The 19,400-nt window shown below is 42.5% G+C and overlaps 1 protein-coding gene across 1 annotated transcript; it reads right to left on the reverse strand.

The window, feature by feature from the left end:
• Window positions 1–1,310: 1,310 nt before the first annotated feature.
• Window positions 1,311–19,162, reverse strand: PLEK2 (pleckstrin 2). The gene is given in 10 exon segments (XM_078151541.1): window positions 1,311–2,607; window positions 3,542–3,620; window positions 5,627–5,710; window positions 6,637–6,738; window positions 6,974–7,161; window positions 7,522–7,605; window positions 7,608–7,612; window positions 8,668–8,849; window positions 10,688–10,852; window positions 18,821–19,162. Coding segments are annotated over 10 exon segments (1,065 nt in total). The 5' UTR covers window positions 18,869–19,162; the 3' UTR covers window positions 1,311–2,479.
• Window positions 19,163–19,400: the final 238 nt, after the last annotated feature.

Below are 19,400 nucleotides of genomic sequence, written 5' to 3' on the forward strand. Positions count from 1 at the left end.
ACCCTCGGCAGTTCACTTAACTTCCGCCTCAGTTTCCTCACCTATAAAACAAGGATAATAACACCTATGTTACAGGATGGTGGTGAGAATCAAGTGAGATAACATGTAAAACACTTTGGAAACATTAAGGCATACATAAATGCTAGCTACCATCTGTGTACGTATTTGTATGCATGAAGCTTATGAGTATAAAGACCTGTGTTTTCATCAGTTAAAGGAGTTTCCCAATCAGGAAGTGCCCCATACAAGTGCAGATCAGCAACTATTATGCAATTTAATAGTTTTAGGGATTTAGTCAGGGCATCAAAAAAAAAAAAGTAATTTGCCTTGGCCTCCCATCTCATTGCCAGTATGTTAGAGGCAGAACTTGAACCCTGGTTATGCTAACTCTGAGGCCAGCTCTTTGCCCATTGCAACATGTTGCTGATTTGCAAAAAGAAATATAAATAAAATGCAGGAAGAAAATAAGTCCTGTTTTCACTATTTGTTTTGGCCAGCTCTGGTGAGGTAGGAAACAGACCAAGACTAACATATCTGTTGAGCCTTCACGTACCAGATTGTTGGAGGTAGGCATCACAGAGCTTGGTCACTACATTCCCAATGTTTTTAGGTTGATAGTTTCATGTTATGCACAGGTAGCTTTTTTTCCTTCATTATTTCCTCAAGATTCCTAGCCTTTACATTTCAGTCCCATGAAACTTTCTTGAAGATGAAACCATTGCTGCTTCAAAGCTATTGGGAGATGTAAGTGTTTAAGCATATATAACATAAGAGATAACTTTGGGATGGGGGGGGAAGGCACCAGCAGCTGAGAGGGATCGAGAAATGCCTGTTGTAGTAGGTAGTACTTAAAGGAAACGAGCATTTTGAGAGGCAGAGATAAAGCTGGAGAGCATGCCAGGCTTGGAATGTGCTCTCTTGCATGGCCCAGGCAAAGGCCACAGAGATTTGACACTGGACATTGGGTTCAGAGAAAGGTGATAATGTAGGTGGTCGAAAACAGGCCACAATTTTCAGTCCTAGTCACCAAGCCACATGGTATCAAATGAATTTGTCTAAATTTCTAAAAATTTTTTGAAGGTTTTCCCATCATCCCTTTTCTGTTTTTGAGAAGCTGTAAACTAGATGCGTAACTCCATAGAAATTTAGAAGTTTGATTGAAAAGCAAATGGAAAATTGTGCTTTAAAGAGTGGTCTGAAAACAAGGTAAGGTAGAACATTTGGGTTTCCTGATCATTCAAGATAAGCTATAATAGAATTTGAGAGAATAAAGAGAACAAATTAATATTCAAGCTCTTTGGTTGTATCTATTGACAAATTATGCCTTATTTTATTCATTCAAGTAACTATAAGAACTTAGTTTCATAAGGCCAGATACTTTATTAGCTTAATTTATCCAGGTTGAAAGTAACAGATAAGTCAGATTAGCCTCTTCCTTACTTGGATGCCAAGAATTCTCACTAATTTAGACTAATTCTCAGCAAACATTCATTTCAAGACCATACCTGATTTAGTCCCTGTGACCTTTAGATTTTTCTTTACTGACTTTTAATCTACTTTTAGCAGCTTATCGTGCCGTAGTGACCGATCACTCTTCCTGGTGTGCTGCGTCTCACTGGACAGCCATTCTCAGAATCCAAGTAGTGCAAGACCACCCACTTGACTTATGGCTCGTTTTATGCCAAGTGCAAAACCAGAGTTTTCTGTCACTCGTGATTTAGGGGAAGAGTTAAAATAGTATTCAGCTTGAAGTGCATGTCACCACCACTGTTCTCATTCGTGCTTCTAGGATGGGGTGCCGTTAGGTGTAACTGAGGTTACTTCCAATCCAGAAGTCATAGTTTTTTCATATACAGTCAGTCTCACTTGATCTTAACCAGGACCCTACGAGGTCAGGGATTCTTAGTGAGTGGCATCAAATTAAGTGCTGGAGCCAGACTGAGTCCCACCCCAGAGGTCTTGTCCTCTAAACTACCACCGATTTTGTTGAGAAGCATTTTGAGAGCTGTCTCATTTATTCAACAAATATTTATTAAGCACCTGTGTCTAAAGTATTCGTAAAACATTTCAGGAATTCACAGAGCTAAAAATAGCCTCCCATTTCCATTTGTCATCAAGAAAGAAGAATTGCCCTATTTTATCCCTCCTCGGCATCTGTGAAAATTGGTGGGAGGCCATGGGAGAATGTGATTTTTAAGCTTCCATAAAAAAGCAGTTCCTGGTCTGGCACCAAAATGAAGATGCTGGAATAGTGACCATCAATGAGACAGCTTCCTAGTTGATAAGGAAGATGTTGGTAGTTTCTATAACTAGAATGTTCCTAGGAAGCCCTCAGCTCCAGTCTCACATCAAAGTGCTACCAAATGTATATCAAAAGTGGCTGAAATGTTCAAGGCCTTGACAAAAGGCCTGATCCTCCCTTTTCTAGAAGAGGTCATGCAGATGTCTTCAGAGGTAGGCGTGAGCCTGGTGACCTCAGTCATGTTAATCGCTTGATAGCTTCAATCCACTCAGCTCTCTCTGTCTTGCTGCTGGCCTGGATGTAGTAGTGGACGTCATCCTTTGTGATCACTTTGAAGAGGTTGCCTTGCACGTTGCCTTTAACACCTAGAGAGAAAAGTCAGCTAGTGAAATGATGGATTGCTTTTAAAACCCCAGCTTTGAGCTTCCATGTAACAACAAACTTGCTCTTACCCACCGGGCAAGAAAGAAAAGTTTTAATAAGCTACAGCGGCTTTGGCCTGGCAAGAAGATGCACTTGTACCTATGATACTTCACATGCATTAGAGCAGTACCAAACGATGCTAGGTGAGGTATGGAAAGGGAGGTGGTTGGAATCTAGAAGATGCTTGTGAAAAGTAAAGTTAATGGAAATGGGAGAAGGTCCTCACAATGCATATTGGTTGCTATATTTGTGAATATGAACTGAAGGGTCCTTCACTGTGGCAATTAAAAGTAAATGCCTCTAGACAATTCTCAAGAGGGTAATTACAAGATAAGCGGCAAATCTGCATTGGTGGGAAGAACTGAAATACTGCAAGTTCCATCACCAGTGAAATCATAGGTCTGAGCCAAATAAAACAATTCACTGCTCAGTAAGTTAGAGAGCAAAGGAAAGCATCTATGTGATGTAGTCCATCTCATTGTTTTCCTTTATCTCCTGACTGCTTTGGTCTTGAAAAGTGGAACGCACAAATATTATACTGTCTTAGCACAGTGGTACCTGGGACCAAAAAAAAAATGCTTCATCCCTGTGCCAGAGGCATAGAAATTCCATTTTCTAGGGGCATGAGTATGTAGAAAAATACTGAAGTCTCCTCGCCTGCCATTTTTTTCCCCTATCTGTTCTAAAATAGTGGCAGTGAACAAGATCCTTCCTATTGTACCTCCAAGAAGCAAAAGGTATAAAGGGACTACCCTTTTCATCTATCAAACCTGTGCAATCCCTTTTTTTTTTTTATCAGCGTAGTGCTTCTGAGATACTGGATGAATGCGTGTGGTCCTTGCTGTCTTGGGGTAGGATGCAGAAGCTGTCTCTTACCAGTGGGAACTCCATTATCCTCCAAAGCTGAAACCAGGGAGCCCCGGAGAGAAATTCCACCAACTGGCTTGTTCTCTTCCTGTTGACACAAAAGAAATCCAAGTGACGCAAAAAGGAATGAGTTGCCTTTAACTACAGAAGTAAGATTTGCTTGAAGCTAGAACAAAATAATGGCAACAGAAGTCATGGTGACAGCTGACAGTCACGTGGTCCGTTTGCAGGGTCACTCCTCTGATAAGGAAGCTTGGCCTTTTCTCTCTTTTTAAACTTTTATTTATTTATTTATTTAGGCTAGGCAATGGGGTTAAGTGCCTTGCCCAGGGTCACACAGTTAGTAAGTGTTATATGTCTGAGGCCAGATTTGAATCAGGTCCTTCTGAATCCAGGGCCGGTGCTCTGAATTCACTGTGCAACCTAGCTGCCCCGTGGAAGCTTGGCTTTTTTTTTTTTTCATAAATTTACTGAAATGTTTATTAAGATTCAACTACAGAATAACGGACTGGAACACATGTGGAGTGTATGTCTAAATCCACTCCCCTTCTATTCATAAATGAAATTAGATAATACAAACAGAAAGTGCAGAATAGTAAAAACAGTAGATCATGCAACAGATCTTTTACCTTAAAAAACAAATCCCCCCAAAGCTCAACAGCATAGAAATAAATGCAACATTGTGCCACTGATGCACTAAAAAAAAATCCATCATCTGTGACATTACTTTGCTTTTTAATCCCTTTTTCCTCATAAAATTTAACATTATATTTTTAACACACACATATAATATTGCTAAACTCAGCAAGAGCTAGTATAGTGCCCCAACTTAATAAGTTGTCATTACCACTAGTTCACAACGGAACTAAATATTTCTGTTATGAGATGCCTATGTGCAGCTTTTCCATTGACATGAGGCGTTTAAACAAGGAAGCTTGGACTTTTCAAGTCAGTATCAACTCTATAATGTTGGCCTCACTTGTTCATTCATTCTTGCTGACTTGGGATGTCTATTAGCTACATCTTCACGAATAAAGTCTGATAATTACTTCTGGCCTGACCCTTTTCCCTGACAAAAGAATCGTCCTACCCAAAAACTTTCTTTTCTTAAAGCTGAATTTCTGTCATAATGACATCTGACACCATGCTCATCCAAAAACTTTTTACCTCTATTTCTAACAATATTATAGAATTGGCACATTCATCAAGGGATATCACAAAGAAGTACATCATTCGTTGTTAAATTAGTGTAAATACGAGTTAGGAAGAGAGAGAGATGACTATGGGCTTTAAGTCTCTAAAGGCTTCATGGAAGGGATATTACTTTAGCTGGGTCTTAAATGATAAGTAGCATTTGAATAGCAAGAGAAGTAGGGGGGGGGCAGCTAGGTGGCAGTGGATAGAGCACCGGCCCCGGATTCAGGAGGACCTGAATTCAAAACCAGCCTCAGACACATAACACTTACTAGCTGTGTGACCTTGGGCAAGTCACTTAACCCCAACTGCCTCACAAAAAAAAAAAGAGAGAGAGAGAGAGAGAAGTAGGGATGGATATCATGAGCAAAAACAGGAAAGGGCAAGGGAGTATTTCCAGAGAATCTGTGTGGCGAAGTGAGAGGGTCTGTGTAGAAAAATGAACGAAAAGACTGGAAAGGTAGGACTGGGGTTAGATTATGGAAGACTTGAATGAAAAGATAAGACTGAAATGTTTCATCACAGGGGAGGCAGGCTTTCCCAACAGGTAATCACAAATAATCTTGAAGACAGACGTACAGAGAACCATAATGAAACTAATCTTCAAGAAATATCTGCTCTACTTTGGAGGGGGAGGAAATTGAAAGCAAGAACAGAAAATTCTGTTAGGAGGGTTCTACTGCAGTAATCAAATGAAAAAGGTCCAAACTGGTATCACTATTGTCCACTGAAACAGAAAGGAAGAACAATTATAAATCAATTTAGGAAGAAAGGCATGGCTGGGAAGGGTAATAATCATCACCTCTCACATTTCATCACGAGCATTTTCCTGAAAATAATCCTTCAAGGTACATGTGGCTGCAAGGATCACCCCCAGGGCTGGTGCTGAACTGTGCTCACCTTGGAAGGGTTGTAATAGTGCAGGAAAGCAGGGTCACTCCTCAGAACAAAGCGCCTCACCTTCCAGTTTTTTCTCTTATGTCCCTGGAACAGACAAAAACAATTGTTCCTTACAATTCTTTCACACATTAACTGCATCTTTATGCAAGTTCAAGCAGAACCTGCAAACCAAAATGTGCAACATTGTTTTGGGACCTTTGCTGAAGTCATCCCCGGATCAGAGGAGTTTTATGAGAAAAGGAGCTCCCTTTTGCAGAACTGTTAGGGCCAAGAAGGGTAAGCTCAGAAAATTCAGCGTCTTATCCTAATCCAAACAAAACGGGGGGAGAAGAAGCAGGGAGGCAAGTTAGGCAAATAGAGTGTGCTTTTGTTAGCAAACTTCACATTGATATTTTTTGTGTTCAGTCATTTCCGATTTTTTGTGAACCCATCTGGGTTTTCTTGGCAAAGACACTAGAGTGGTTTTGCCATTTCTTTCTCTAGCTCATTTTAAAGATGAGGAAACTGAGGAAAACAGGGTGAAGTGACTTGCCCAGGGCCACACAGTTAGGAAGTGTCTGAGGCCAGAGTTGAACTCAGGAAGACGAGTCTTCCCAACTCTAGACCCTATCCTCTCTACCACCTAGCTGCCCTTCACAGTGATGCAGATATACGTATATAGTTCAAGTCCTGGCTGTAACCCATGCTGGTGGTGTGGCTTCAGTGCCCAGTCAACTATAAGACTAAGTCGCAGATGAGTTCTTGATCCAAATGGGCGGAGGAGAGAATTTCCATATGCCAATAACACCCCATGTCCAGACCTCCTCCCCTCACAAAATAAAAAAATAAATACAGGTATATTTTTGAACTTCCTTCCCATAGCAGTTTTTGTCTGTGTAATCCAAACTGCACCATAGGATTCTTACAGGTATTATCCTTGTCTCTGTTCTCTGCTCTTTCCTCATTCCCTGGCTACGCCAGTTGGCATGGAATTCTCTTTCTGCCCAGTTGAGAAGCCCACTTAGCTATACCTGCTTGGCTAAATATCCTTGTTTAATCACTGTGCCACTCAGTTCAGCGGTGCTAAAGTTGAATTCCTCTTTCGAATTTGTCTTCTTCTTAGAGCTTTCAGTCTACAGAAAATAAAGAAAGGAGCAATGATTAGGCTTCCAAGAAAATTAAATTCCTCAAGTCAGAAACAGGTCAGAACCCATAATGGAATTGTCCGTGTGACTAATTCCACCCCTTCCCATAGCTGCATAGCACACACTGCACAGTTTTTCCTAACCTCCTCTATGCAAGTCTGTGTCTCCAGCGGCAGGCAGTGGAAAGGAAGGTACCGTTAATGGGCGTCCCACTACCACTTACAAAAATGTACAGGGCCGTGGAATCATCTACAAACTGCTCTGCTAAATCCCCAGAGCGAATGGCCTCGGTGCTCCGGTTTCCAATGGGCTTAAGGAAGTTCTCCTCGACCAGCATGGAGGCCAGAGTGACAGCTTCAATCCGACTAGCAGCAAAGTGACTGGAGATTAGCCAGTCCACCAGAGACGAGCCTGGGGGAAGGTGAGGACAGGTCAGATCTCCCTAGGGCAGAAGGTACTGCCACCCTCACAGCCCTCTCAGCAACCGGCCCCGTTAAACAGCCAGCGTCATCCCAAATAAAAACAGATGGTGTCTGACAACACAACCAAAAAGCAGACTGAAAGACTGCCAGTGTGCCCCCCCCCATAATGACAAAGAACGTTGATGGCATACCCCACCACCCAACTGTTTGCTAACAAATTCTACCTCAGCACAGCCAAGCTCTCTGTAACCCCTTGAGCAAAATTCCAGACTCCCATCTATCTGTGTATTTGCATAGTGCAACCCACCCTCCCCTGCCAGCCAACGAGCGGCCATCCCTTTGGGCATACCTATGAAGGTCTTTTTATAGGTGCTTCCCTGTTCCATGTTGGGTGATGGGCGTATTCCACAGCTACTGTCATGCATTTTATCATTATATCACTATGCAATGGAAAAGAAAGTAATTAGTGTCTTGTTCAATGTGGGAAAGGCACCCTTTGCCAAAATGTACCCATCTGGCCACGGAGTATAAGGGAAAAGACTTGGCTGAAAGTGGTCTATATTATTAGCAGGTAAGCTACTAATAGACAGAATAATAGCAAAATGGCTTGGCAGGACCAGGAGGTAGTTCTGAGTCTAACACGGTGGAATAGAGGGATTGGGGGGGAGGAAGAAAGACAGAATTTGAGATCAAATATAAAACCCTTCATAAGCTGGCCCCTTCCTAACTTTCTAGTCTTTTTACACCTTACTCCTCCCAATGTATTCTGCAATGCAGTGACACTGGCCTGCCTCCCTGTCCCTCACACAAGTGCCAGCCATTTCCACTGTCTGTCCTCTATTCCTGGAATTCTCTCCTTCCTCATTTCCACATCCTGGCCTCCATGGCTTCCTTCACATCCCAGCTACCTCTTCTATCTTGTTCATACAGTTGTTTACGTGTTGTCTCTCTCACGGAGAGCAGGGACTGTCTTTTGTCTTATATGCCCAGGACTTAGCACAGCGCCTGGAACACGGCAGGCATTTAATAAACGCTTCTTGACTGACTGAGGTGCTTCAAAGAACCATTTATAGGTTGAAGTAAAAAATATCAAACGGGAATGGGAAGATTGATACCTGGAAGAGTGGTAGGAACCATGGATCAAGTATGTGGCATTATTGGGCAGCTAGGTGGCACAGTGGATAGAGCAGTGGGCCAGAAGTCAGGAAGATTGGAGTTCAAATCCAGCTCCCAATATTTACTAGCTGTGTGACTCTGGGTAAGTCAATCACTTTATTTGCCTCAGTTTCCTCATCTGTAAAATGAGCTAGAGAAGGAAATGGGAAACTACTCCAGTATCTTGGCCAAGAAAACCCCAAATGGGGTCACAAAGAATTAGGCGTGACTGAAACAACTGAACCACAAAGATGTGGCATTATTAATCACTTGCCCTTAAAAGCTCTGAAGATTAGTGATAAATGAAGCACAGGATGTGGAAAGACGGAGTCATACTCACTGAAGGCTGATGTGAGAGGGAAGCTGGAAGGAGTTTTTCATGATGTGAAGCTGCTGGACTTTTCCTGGTTGTCCGGCATGAATTGCACCTGTTATTTCAAAGGCCCAGGCATCCCTCTCTTCTCTGGAACAGGCCTCCAAGAAGTAGTCTGTGGATGTTCTGGTCCTCAGCTTAATGAGGAGCTGTGGTAAGAAACAGTCAGCCAATCACATTGGAGCTTGGCAAGAATATGCAAAAGAGTGGAAGGGTCAGGACACCCTCTGGGACCCAACCAGGATGATTCAAAGAACCCTATGGATCCAAAAAGCCTTGGAGATCAACGAGATTGGATTCTGGACACCAAAATCCCTTAGCATCTCAGGTCCTATTGGATAATGATTTTCTAAAAGTCTAAAGTTCTCATTACCCATAAATTGTCATCCTGTCTCCTGAGCTTGCTTGGGCTTTGAACAGCACTCATAGGCAGAGACAAGACTTCATCATAGCCACAGTATTTAAAGCTAGAAGTGACCTCCACTTGTTATCTCTTGAAATTGGTCATTTACTTCATCTTAAATCATTTACTAAGAATTCTTAAAATGCAAAGTGTAGGGAAGCTCTAGAGAAAATATAGCAAAGTGACAAGAGGACCCTCTTTGTCACCTGTTAACTATGGAACTGTGAACAAGTCACTGAATGTCTGTTCTCCCATCAGAAAAATGAAGAGGTCAGAGTAGACGACCTTCTGGTTCTTTGTGGCTCTAAATCTGTGAAATGATGACCTCATGCCTACTCTTGCCCTCTCAACACTGGGTACTAACAACAGAAGACTTCTTCCAGGTAAGACAATCTGACCACATTTAGAGGATGTATCCAGGTAGGGTGCAGAAGACCAAGCCTCTCAGCAACCTCTGGCTGTATTGAGAGACCCACTTCATGAGACCATATTCCCAAGGTCAATTCTCATCCTTCTATTCGTGATCCATATTCTGTCATTTGTCAGTCTCCCACATCTTACTCTCTAGGGCAGACCCTCATCCCCACCCCCACTCCCTAATTCCATCTTGTCCTTTCATTTGCCTGTTTTAACATTTTGGTTTCATATTAACTTTTTATAGCCTACAACTATAAAAGGCAGCTTTATAGTTAGGCACAGTGGATAGAGTTCTGGACCTGGAGTCAGGAAGACCTGAGTTCAAATCTAGCCTCAGACACTTACTAGCTATGTGTGACTCTGGGCAAGTCACTTAACCTAACCTCTGTCTGCCTCAGTTTCCTCAGTTGTAAAAGGGGGAAAATAATAATACCACCCAGAGTTGTTGTGAAGATAATATATTTGTAAAGTGCTTAAGAACACTGGATTTTTATTTATTAAGCATGATTTAATTTATTATTGGCAATTATAAATGCTTTTTTTCCTTTCTTCTATAAAGGCAGAGTATATGTCTTATACGTGGTAGTCCTAGTACCTAGCATATTCCATTATATAAGGAAAAAATATCAATTGATTCATTAATTCAGTTGCTCTATAAGGATGGGGTAGGGTTGCCTCTAATTTTAAGAAGAACAAATCTTAACACAAGTCAAGAGTCAATCACCAAAGTGGTAAAAGACAATGTGGCTTAGTAGTTAGAGCGCTCAATTTATAATCCAGAATCTTGGATTTTAATTCTGTTGTGATCTAAGTATCGCTTCTCAGTGCCTGAGTTTCCTCATCTGTAAAATGGGACTAATAGCAATTATGCTACCTACCTCAAAGGGTTTTTGTTAGGAAAGCATTCTGGAAACGAAGTGTCATATAAATGTGAATTACTGTCATCATTACAACTACTAAAAATAATAATAAAGTGGTAAAAACATCCTAGAGAGGTCATATCAAAACATCAGATTTACCATAATAAGAACAAATCCAAGTGGGCAATGGTGGTAAGAGTCTGCGGATGAGTAGAGAAAGGAAGGAGCTAAAAGGAAGGGACTTTCATCCCACTGTTTTTCTTTTTTTTTTTTTTTTCAATTAAAAAAAGTAACTTTTTCCACATACCGGTCTATTCTCATACTCCAGGCAAGGGCACGTGATGGTACAGCCATCCAGGAGGATCCGGCCTTTAGGAGAGGTCCCTCTCCGGCCCCCCTCAAGCTTATAATACAGCAGCGTGTTCTGCCTCAATACAAACCATCTCACTTTCCAGTTGTGGACAACGTGGCCCTGTGGGCAAATGAAAATTCCACGTCAAAAATTATGCAGCGCACCAGCGTGGAAAAGGCACCCATCCTCCTCCCTCAAGATATCAGCGAAGCTGAATACAGGCAAGTGTGCCCCGTGGCCAAGTAGTAACTGGCATGGACATGTTCCCCTGACCCTCCCCTAAACAAAAAGGGCTGTGTCATAGCACTGAACTCCTCTTCCAACCAGAGAGAAGCGAACGCATCAATTTGCCTGATCACTCTTTCTGTTGTACATGTGACAGGAACTTGGCTTAGGTCTCAGTTTCCTCATCTATCAAATCAAGGTTTGGAACTAAATAATTTCCAAGGTCCCTCCCAGCGCTAAGTCCTGCGGTCCTATGATTCCAATCCTGACTTCAGGTCCTTGGTCTTGAGGTTTTTGACTACCTCCTCTCTCTGTGCCTTTGAACAGACCATCCTCTATGCCTAGAATTGCCTCTCTCCTTACCTCCTCCTTCTTAGAATTCTTATTTTCATTCAAGGCTCCACTAGTTCTATGGGAAGACGTTCCTGATGCCATTATCAGTGCTCGGAACCTCCTCAAACAAAGATCTTGAATGTTTTTTAATTCTGGGCTTCTTAAAACAACAAACCTAGCAAAATGGGTAAGTCCTATGCTCTGACCAGGGTTCCTCCATTTTGTGAGTAGGGCCAGCAGAAGAAGGCATGGTAAGCCTCTGTAGCTGAGAGGTCATCTTGTATCCAAAGGATTCAAACGTGCACTAAACGAGAAAATTGGTTGCAAAGGGGGAGTTTTTGGACTTAAATAGGTCAATGGAAAGAGGGAGTGTTCTTTCAGAGGCCAAAAAAGAATTGAGTTGGTTCCCAGCCAAGCCACAAGGTACATCAGAAAGCAAGGTCTGGGCTTGTTTCCTTTTGGTTAGGCTCCAGCTTGTTCCCGTTGGAGTCAAAACCCCCATGGGCACTCACAAACTCATTCTTTCACTCATTCATGCAATAAGCATTCATTTGTGTATCAAGCAAAAACTTCGAGCTTAAGCACTCTATTAAATGTTATTGAGGGACGCAAAAGAAATAGGAGATATGGTCCCTGGCAACAAGTGTGAACAGAAAATCATATTATATAACAAGTTTTTCAGACTAAGAATACAGGCATAGAGGTTACTACTGTTATCAAATAAAGCTTACAAGAAAGTTTGTCCAAAACATAATGAAATACATAATAATTATAGCACTGCGTGGTGATCAGACCAAATGGGAAGCAGTCCACATAAATTTCTATAAGGAATGTTACATCTCCAAATCAAGCTTCAATGTTAATTTTTTTCCCTCCTAGCTTTTTGGGATCTATGACATAGATTGAATACTTTCTTTTACGCTATGTACAGTTTAATTTTCTTTAAATATACACATACATTAAGAGGCAAAGAAAGCTTCTTTTTTTTTTTTTTACTTTCTGTTCTCTGACCTGGCATTCTATCTTCTCTCCCTCTGCCTTCAGATAGGCTGTTCTCCAGGGCCAGAATGCTCTCCTTTTTCACCCTCCCCTCTTAAAATCCCTAGTTTCATTCAAGGTTTCCACCTGCTACAAGAGAAATTCCTGACACCATTAGTTATCAGTGCTCTATACCTCCTCAAATTGTGTGTGTGTGTGTGTGTGTGTGTGTGTGTACGCTTATCTGGTGATAAGTTTCCTTTCATTAGAATGTAAGTTCCCTGAGGTCTGGGACTGTCTTACTTTTGAAGACCTGAGCACATAGTAAGCACTTTATTCATTCATTCTTTTTTTTTTTTGGCAAGGCAATTGGGGTTAAGTGACTTGCCCAGAGTCACACAGCTAATAAGTGTCAATGTCAAATGTCTGGTCTGAAACCAGATTTGAAAGCGGGTCCTCCTGACTCCAGGCCGGCGCTCCATCTGCTGTGCCACCTTGGTGCCCCCATTCATTTTTTTTTATCCCCAGTACCTGTCACAATTCAACATACTTAGTAAGTATGTAGCTCAGGGGATTGGACTGCTTTACAATCCAACTCCCTAGTTTCTGGGATACTTTATATCCTTGGCCAGGGATTGAGGACTTCTGTAATTCTTCTGGATCTCCAACAACAAAGTATCTTCCCTTGTCTTCTCTTACCTTAGGGGTCTTTAGGAAGAGCTTTAGGTGTCTTAGGTGTAAAAGACCTTAGCTGTTGTGTAGGGCTAGCCTTAGGGCTAGGATGGGGCAGGGCCTGTGTCTTCTCCTAACCACTAGAAATGAAATCTTAGTGGTGGAAAGGACTATATATATGTATGTATGTATGTATATACACATGTATATATGTGAATGTGTATATGTGTATGTGTGTGTGTACATATATACAGAGAGAGAGAGAGAGAGAGAGAGAGAGGAAAGGAGCATGGGGGAGTGGAGAGAGACGGACAGAGATGGAGGGGGGAGGGAGAGAGACACAGAGAGAGAATTTATTGAAGGCTTATTAATCTGTCAAGTACTGTGCTAAGCACTGAAGATACAAGCAAGAAAGAAAGCCCCTGTCCTCCCTCAAAGGGCTTATATTCTAATGAGGGAAGGCAACTTATAAAGGGTACTGAACAGAGGGAGGAGAGGAGAGGAAGGATACCCACTCAAGAGCAATGTGGCTAGCAAAGAGAAGGAGGTGGAGTGCAGAGAGAATTGAGGTGAAAGCAAGATGATTTGTGACTTCCCAAAATGGTCTTGAGAAGGAAGTCACCAATAGGGAGGGTTTCCCAGGGTAGTAATGCTGCCAGGTAGGAGGAGGAGATGGAATCTGGAGAAAGTAGAGGAAAGATACAGGGCAGTATAGACATTAGACATCTTCTCTTCCCAAAACCTATATTTTATGTGAATGAGTGAAAACCCAGGTTCAATTTCTCGCCCAAGATCAGACAGTAAGTGGTAGTCTCCTAAGCTGTGCTCTTTCTATTACATCACATTCCCTACAGGAAGGAGTAAAGGAAGGAAGAGGAATATGAACTAAATATAAAAGGGCACATCATTTAACAAAAAATAGAAAAGGAGGAAGGAGAGGCCTAGGGTGAACATGCTCACACAGAATGAGAAAGGAAAGAATGCAGTGAGAATGGGCCTTCCTTGAAGCCTTCATCATACCTGCTAATCTTGGGAAGGAGAAAAGAGAAGGAAGGTGTTGGAGGAAGAGACAAGAACGAATAGATTTGGGGGAATGTCAGATTGTGTGTGAGATGATGAGGAAAACTCATACAGACTGTTCTTTTTCTCTCCTCTCCAATTTGAGTGGCAGACTGATTGGCTGAGAAGCATGCCTGAAAGTTTAGAATTAGTGAATGAGCTGAATGAGGCAAATCCCAAAGACTGGAGAATACCATTCTTTTTGTAGGCTATAAGGGGATCTGGTCCAGAGAATTTATGGAGGAGGAAGCAGCCACCATATTTAGAATGAAAAGACCTGTTTTTGAATCCTGACTGTGCTACTTACTTATGTATGTGACTGACCTTGGATATATCATTTAACCTCTCTAAACCTCTGAAAAATGCCTAGGTTGGAAGAGATAAGTAGCAAAAGAGTCAATAAAATGGTTTTGAAAAGAAGAAAGGCAAATTATCAACAATTACATAAAAAATGCTCCCAATCATTAATAAGAGAAATTAAAATTTCTCTTATGAAAAGAACTCTGAGGTACTAACTCCAAACGCTCTGAAGCATTACCTCACACCCACCAAACGGACAAAAATTATTATTTTAAAAAGGGAAATAATCCATGTTTGAAGAAGCCGAAAGAAGACAAGAACATGAAAAAGCTGTGGGCAGATGTATGAATTGGTCGGACCATTCTAGAAAATTATCTGGATCCATGTAGGAAAAAACTGGCTAAATTGCTCATACCTTTTGACTCTGTTCACAGAACAACTTATGTGTGTATGTATACATATCAAACACCATTCTACATTCTGTATGTTTGCATATATACACATACACTCCATAGTACACACACATATACACTCTGCATATATATATATATATATATATATATATATATATACACACATACACACACACACAAACACATATAACCTGTAAATATATATACACACAAATGTGGAAATACACACACACACACACACACACACACACACGCACACACAGCAGGAAATGGTAATTGGGTCGTCGGTACAACCAACCTCTAACCCTGGGATTCAAGCAGGCTCACAGACTCAATTAAGAAGCCTGACATTTAAGGCTAGAGTTTACCAATCAGAAATACGGGAAAAAAATAGAGAAAAATTAAAGCCTGGGGCATTCTGCGCAAATCCCATTGAATATTGAAACAAAGTAAGGGAAGGATTTATTCCTAAATATCAACTGAATGAATTCATTCATTCAACAAACATAAGACTAGCTTACTTTCTTTTCGGCACACCACCCCTCCAGCCCTCTGCCTGCTCCCCGCACTCCCCCTCTCAATTAGGATCATCTTATGGACAAGGTGTCCAGGGATGAAGGTAGGAAAGGCTATAGAGAGAGGGTTTCCGGAAGCCCCTTCATCTGGAAGGAGATAGGATGATAACATGGCTGGCAACTTTATCTGCAACCACTGGGCTGAGAGCAAGGAGCTATTAAGTAAGGGTCATGGAATTTTTAGAGCCAGAGGGACCAGTTTTATTTCGCAGAGGAGAAAACTAAGGCTCACAGCTGTGGATCCAGAGGCGGTTTGCCCAGGGTCACAAAACTCAGCCAGGACCAGAACTCAGGGCTTCTAAACTCTCTCTCCAGAGCAACGCATGCTTTTGTTTTCAAATCTTTTCTACCACCAGCCCCTACCTCCTCAGTGCTCGAAAAAACGACTTTGAGGAGGCCCCAGCTTTATAGCCTAGAGCAGTGATTACTAGTCTGTTCTGGGCTGGGCTGACTTCTCAAGCCTCAGCCTGTTTTCATTCTTTCCTCCTCACCTCTGGCACAGGTGGCTGTACTTTGGCTATAGCAACTCCCAGAGTAGGGAGCAAGTCCTTTGAAATGCTCTTTTTGAAGATGCCAATCCCCGAATCACCATGAGCTTTCTCATGACTTTCCCAAAGGACCTCAGTGGGCTGCTCTTCCCAGCTTGAGGTGAAAGAGTGAGGCTGGGGCTGGGGGTGTGAGGTGATGCATGGAGGAAGCAAGCAAACTAGGTCCCCTTTACTTTGCCCATGGGATTCCAAGGCCAGGGAGCTGCTTGGTGCTGAGTAGCACCCTACCCAGGGCATCCTTCCCTGGGAGTTTCACTCTACTGCTCTCCAACAGTCTCAAGCAGAAGCATGACGTTACCCAAGACCACTCCCCTCCTTCCCCACCACCCCAACAAGTTTCCATCAGAAGAGCTTGAGATAGGAGCTACAAAACCCATTTCAAGGGTTCGGAGGTTAGGATCTAGCTCTGTAACATTTCCTGACAGATTCATTCAGCACACATTCATTGCCTACCATATGCCAGTCACTGTGCTAGATTTGGGGATGAGCAAAGACAAACAATGAACAGTTTCCGTCCTCCAAGAACTTACATTCTAGTGGTAGGGAAACAACACGTCATGAAAAACAGCTGCAAAAGATACAAAGGAATCTCTGAGGTGGGGAAGCGTCCTAACAACTAGAAGGAGGTTGAAATCCAAAGAGGCTCCTTGTAGAAGATGGCACTGAGGTTGAGTTCTGATGGAAACCAGGGACTCTCTGAAGTGCCATTAGGGAAGGAGCTGCCTGGCCAAAGGGGGACCGCTGACCAAGGTCACTGGAATGTCATGGCGGGTCAGTTTGGAGTGCATGAAGGAGAGTGATGGCCACTGTGCTGGCAAGGTGGGTTAGAGCCGCATGGGGAAGGGTTTTAGAATTCGAGAAGAAAGATTTCTCTGTTATCTTAAAGCTCTGTTATCTTGAGCTTCTGGTGGAGTGATTATTAGCTTTTCTCTAGGAAAGGTCCACCCCAAGTAGCTTGGAGTGAAAGAACTTTTTATAGCTGCTTAGTCATTTCAGTCCTGGCCCACTTGCCATGACCCCACTGGGGGTTTTCTTCACAGATACTGGAGGGGTTCGCCATTTCCTTCTCCAGCTCATTTTACAGATGAGGAAACTGAGGCAAGCAGGGTGATGTGACTTGCCCAGGGTCACACAGCTAGGAAGTGTCTAATGTCATATTTGAACTCAGGAAGATAAGTGTTCCTGACTCTAGCCCCAGCAATCTATCCACTGTGCCACCTAGCTACCCCTACTGAGTTTGTTTTCTCTGTTAATTTCATCCCCCTACTAGAACCTCTTCCAGAGCCCCCTAATCTTGACTAACAATACTGCCCTGGCCTGCCCCTAGTCTATCACAAAGCTCTCAATGTTTTGTCTATAACCTAACAATTCTAAAAAAAACCAGACTTTATCATTCCAATTCAGTCAAAGCCAATGTAGCCACATTTCTGTCTGAACCTTGGTGCCAGCATGAGCCTCATCTAGCCCCTCCTTTAATTCCTCCTACTTAAGCAAATAGTAATACCTTCCCACATAATAAACATTGCATAACATAGATATATTTGTTTTATACAATAATATCTCATAACCGATCCCGAGTTCAAATCCTGTTTCAGATACTTACTAGTTTATGATCTTGGGCAAGTTACAATCTCTTTGCCTCACTTTCCTCTTCTAGCAACAAAAGCTAGCATTTATATAGTGCTTGAAGGATTGCAAGTCACTTTATGAATATCTCATTTTATCCTCACCGCAATCCTGGAGGTTGATGATGTTATTATTCCCATTTTACAGATGACGAAACTGAATTAGAGGTTAAGTGATCACTAGCTTCTGGTTTTCAGTCATGTCTGACTCTTCGTGATCCCATTTGGGGTTTTCTTGGCAAAGAGACTGGAATGGTTTGCCATTTCCTTGCCGGTTCTTTTTACAGATGGAGAAACTGAGGCAAACAGGGTTAAGTGGCTTGCCCAGGGTTACACAGCTAGTGTCTGAAGCCAGATTTGAACTCAGGTCTTCTTAATTCCAAGTCAAGCATTCCATCTACTGCACTATCAAATGTGCATAAAATAGCACCTACCTCCCAGGGTTGTAGTAAAAACCAAATGAGAAAATAAAGTATTTTGCCAACTTTAAAGTGTATATAAATACTAGTTGTTATTATTTTTATTATTAATCAAAAACTAATTATTAATTGTATGTTGGAATTGTAGCAATGAAAGGCTGCCTAGTGACTTCAAATCTCACTTCTGATGCTAGCTGCCTTGTCCAAAGGCAAGTCTGGCCTCTCTGGCCTTCAGTTTCCTCATTTGCTCATGGGGTTGTTGGACTCCAGTGAGATGATATACGTAAAGCTCTTTGCAAACCTTAAAGCCTTTTATAAATGTCAGTTATTAGTAACATTAATATAAAATTTTACTATAGTGGATATTTGGTTTCCTTCACTCTTAACACTGACATCATCTGTGTCTCTCTTGCAGAGAGTTGTCCTCTTCCTTCTGGACAAGTTGGGTTGTTTCCTACCCACCTCCACCCTCCCCACAAGCCACAGGCCACAACTGGAAATGTTTCTCCCTCTTAATTTTTCACAGACCACACCTTTAGCCTCCCAAAATACTTCAGGGAAGGGCCCAGTTAGGTTGCTCTTTTGAATTCAGTAAATTGGAAGAATGCTTGTCACATGGCATGTCTGCCTTCTAATCAAGGTAGGAGGGTGCAGGTCAGGACCAGAGAGAGGGGCACTGGGAGACTTAAAAGATTGGGGAGGTGGGGGGGCGGTGTTGAGGATGAGGGGGTGGAACTCCAGGGCTGAAGCACAGCCCAACATTCTGTAAAAGGATATAAAAAGGGATCTCAGGGGCTGGGCAGGGGAGGCAGGGAAGGCCGGGAACCAGGTCTAGCCCTCCACCTATAAGACAATTTCTGTCCCTCTAGGGAAAAGTCCTCCCTGGAAGGAAAAAAACAAAACCCCAGGGATAGTTAGCCTGTAGGTGGACATTCACTCACCCTTTTCACAAGGAAGCCTTCCTTTAGCACTCCGCCTTCTTGCTCCATCCTCGGTGAGAGGCTAGCTCCAGCTTGTGCTGCCGGGAGGAGAAGCCAGCAGTTAAAAGCAGCTCCACCCTCTACGGCTCAAAGACCTCACCTCCGAAGGCAGACTTCCTTCTTCTCCCTCCGCCTTCTCTGCCTCCCAGATCTACCTTTGTCTCCTCCTTTTCCTCTGATATTGCAGGTTCTCCTTCTTCCTGCCTTTCCCCTTTTGTGAATTAGGCGCTGTATTAGTAAGCAGGTAATTTACACAGGGTTGCTTCCAAGGAACACCCCCTTGAGACTTCCTCTGAAAAACCGCCTTCCTGGCTAGTGCCAGTCCCCAACTCTGGTCAGTGCCAGTCCCTGACTCACTCAGGGCAGGGCCCCTTGGACTTTGATATCATCTACATCACTTTAGTTACTTAAGTTAGTTAAGCCATTCCGGAGAGACAGAGATGCAGGTTGGGGATGAGAGGAGGCCTATTGCCAGACTTGGAATTGGGTCAATTTTCTTTCAAGTGCAATGATTCCCCAAACTTAAATTTGTTGAATTTTG

Source organism: Phascolarctos cinereus, unplaced genomic scaffold, assembly GCF_003287225.1.
Source record: "Phascolarctos cinereus isolate Bilbo 61053 unplaced genomic scaffold, phaCin_HiC Scaffold_3;HRSCAF=262, whole genome shotgun sequence".
In the NCBI taxonomy this organism is placed as follows: Eukaryota; Metazoa; Chordata; class Mammalia; order Diprotodontia; family Phascolarctidae; genus Phascolarctos; species Phascolarctos cinereus.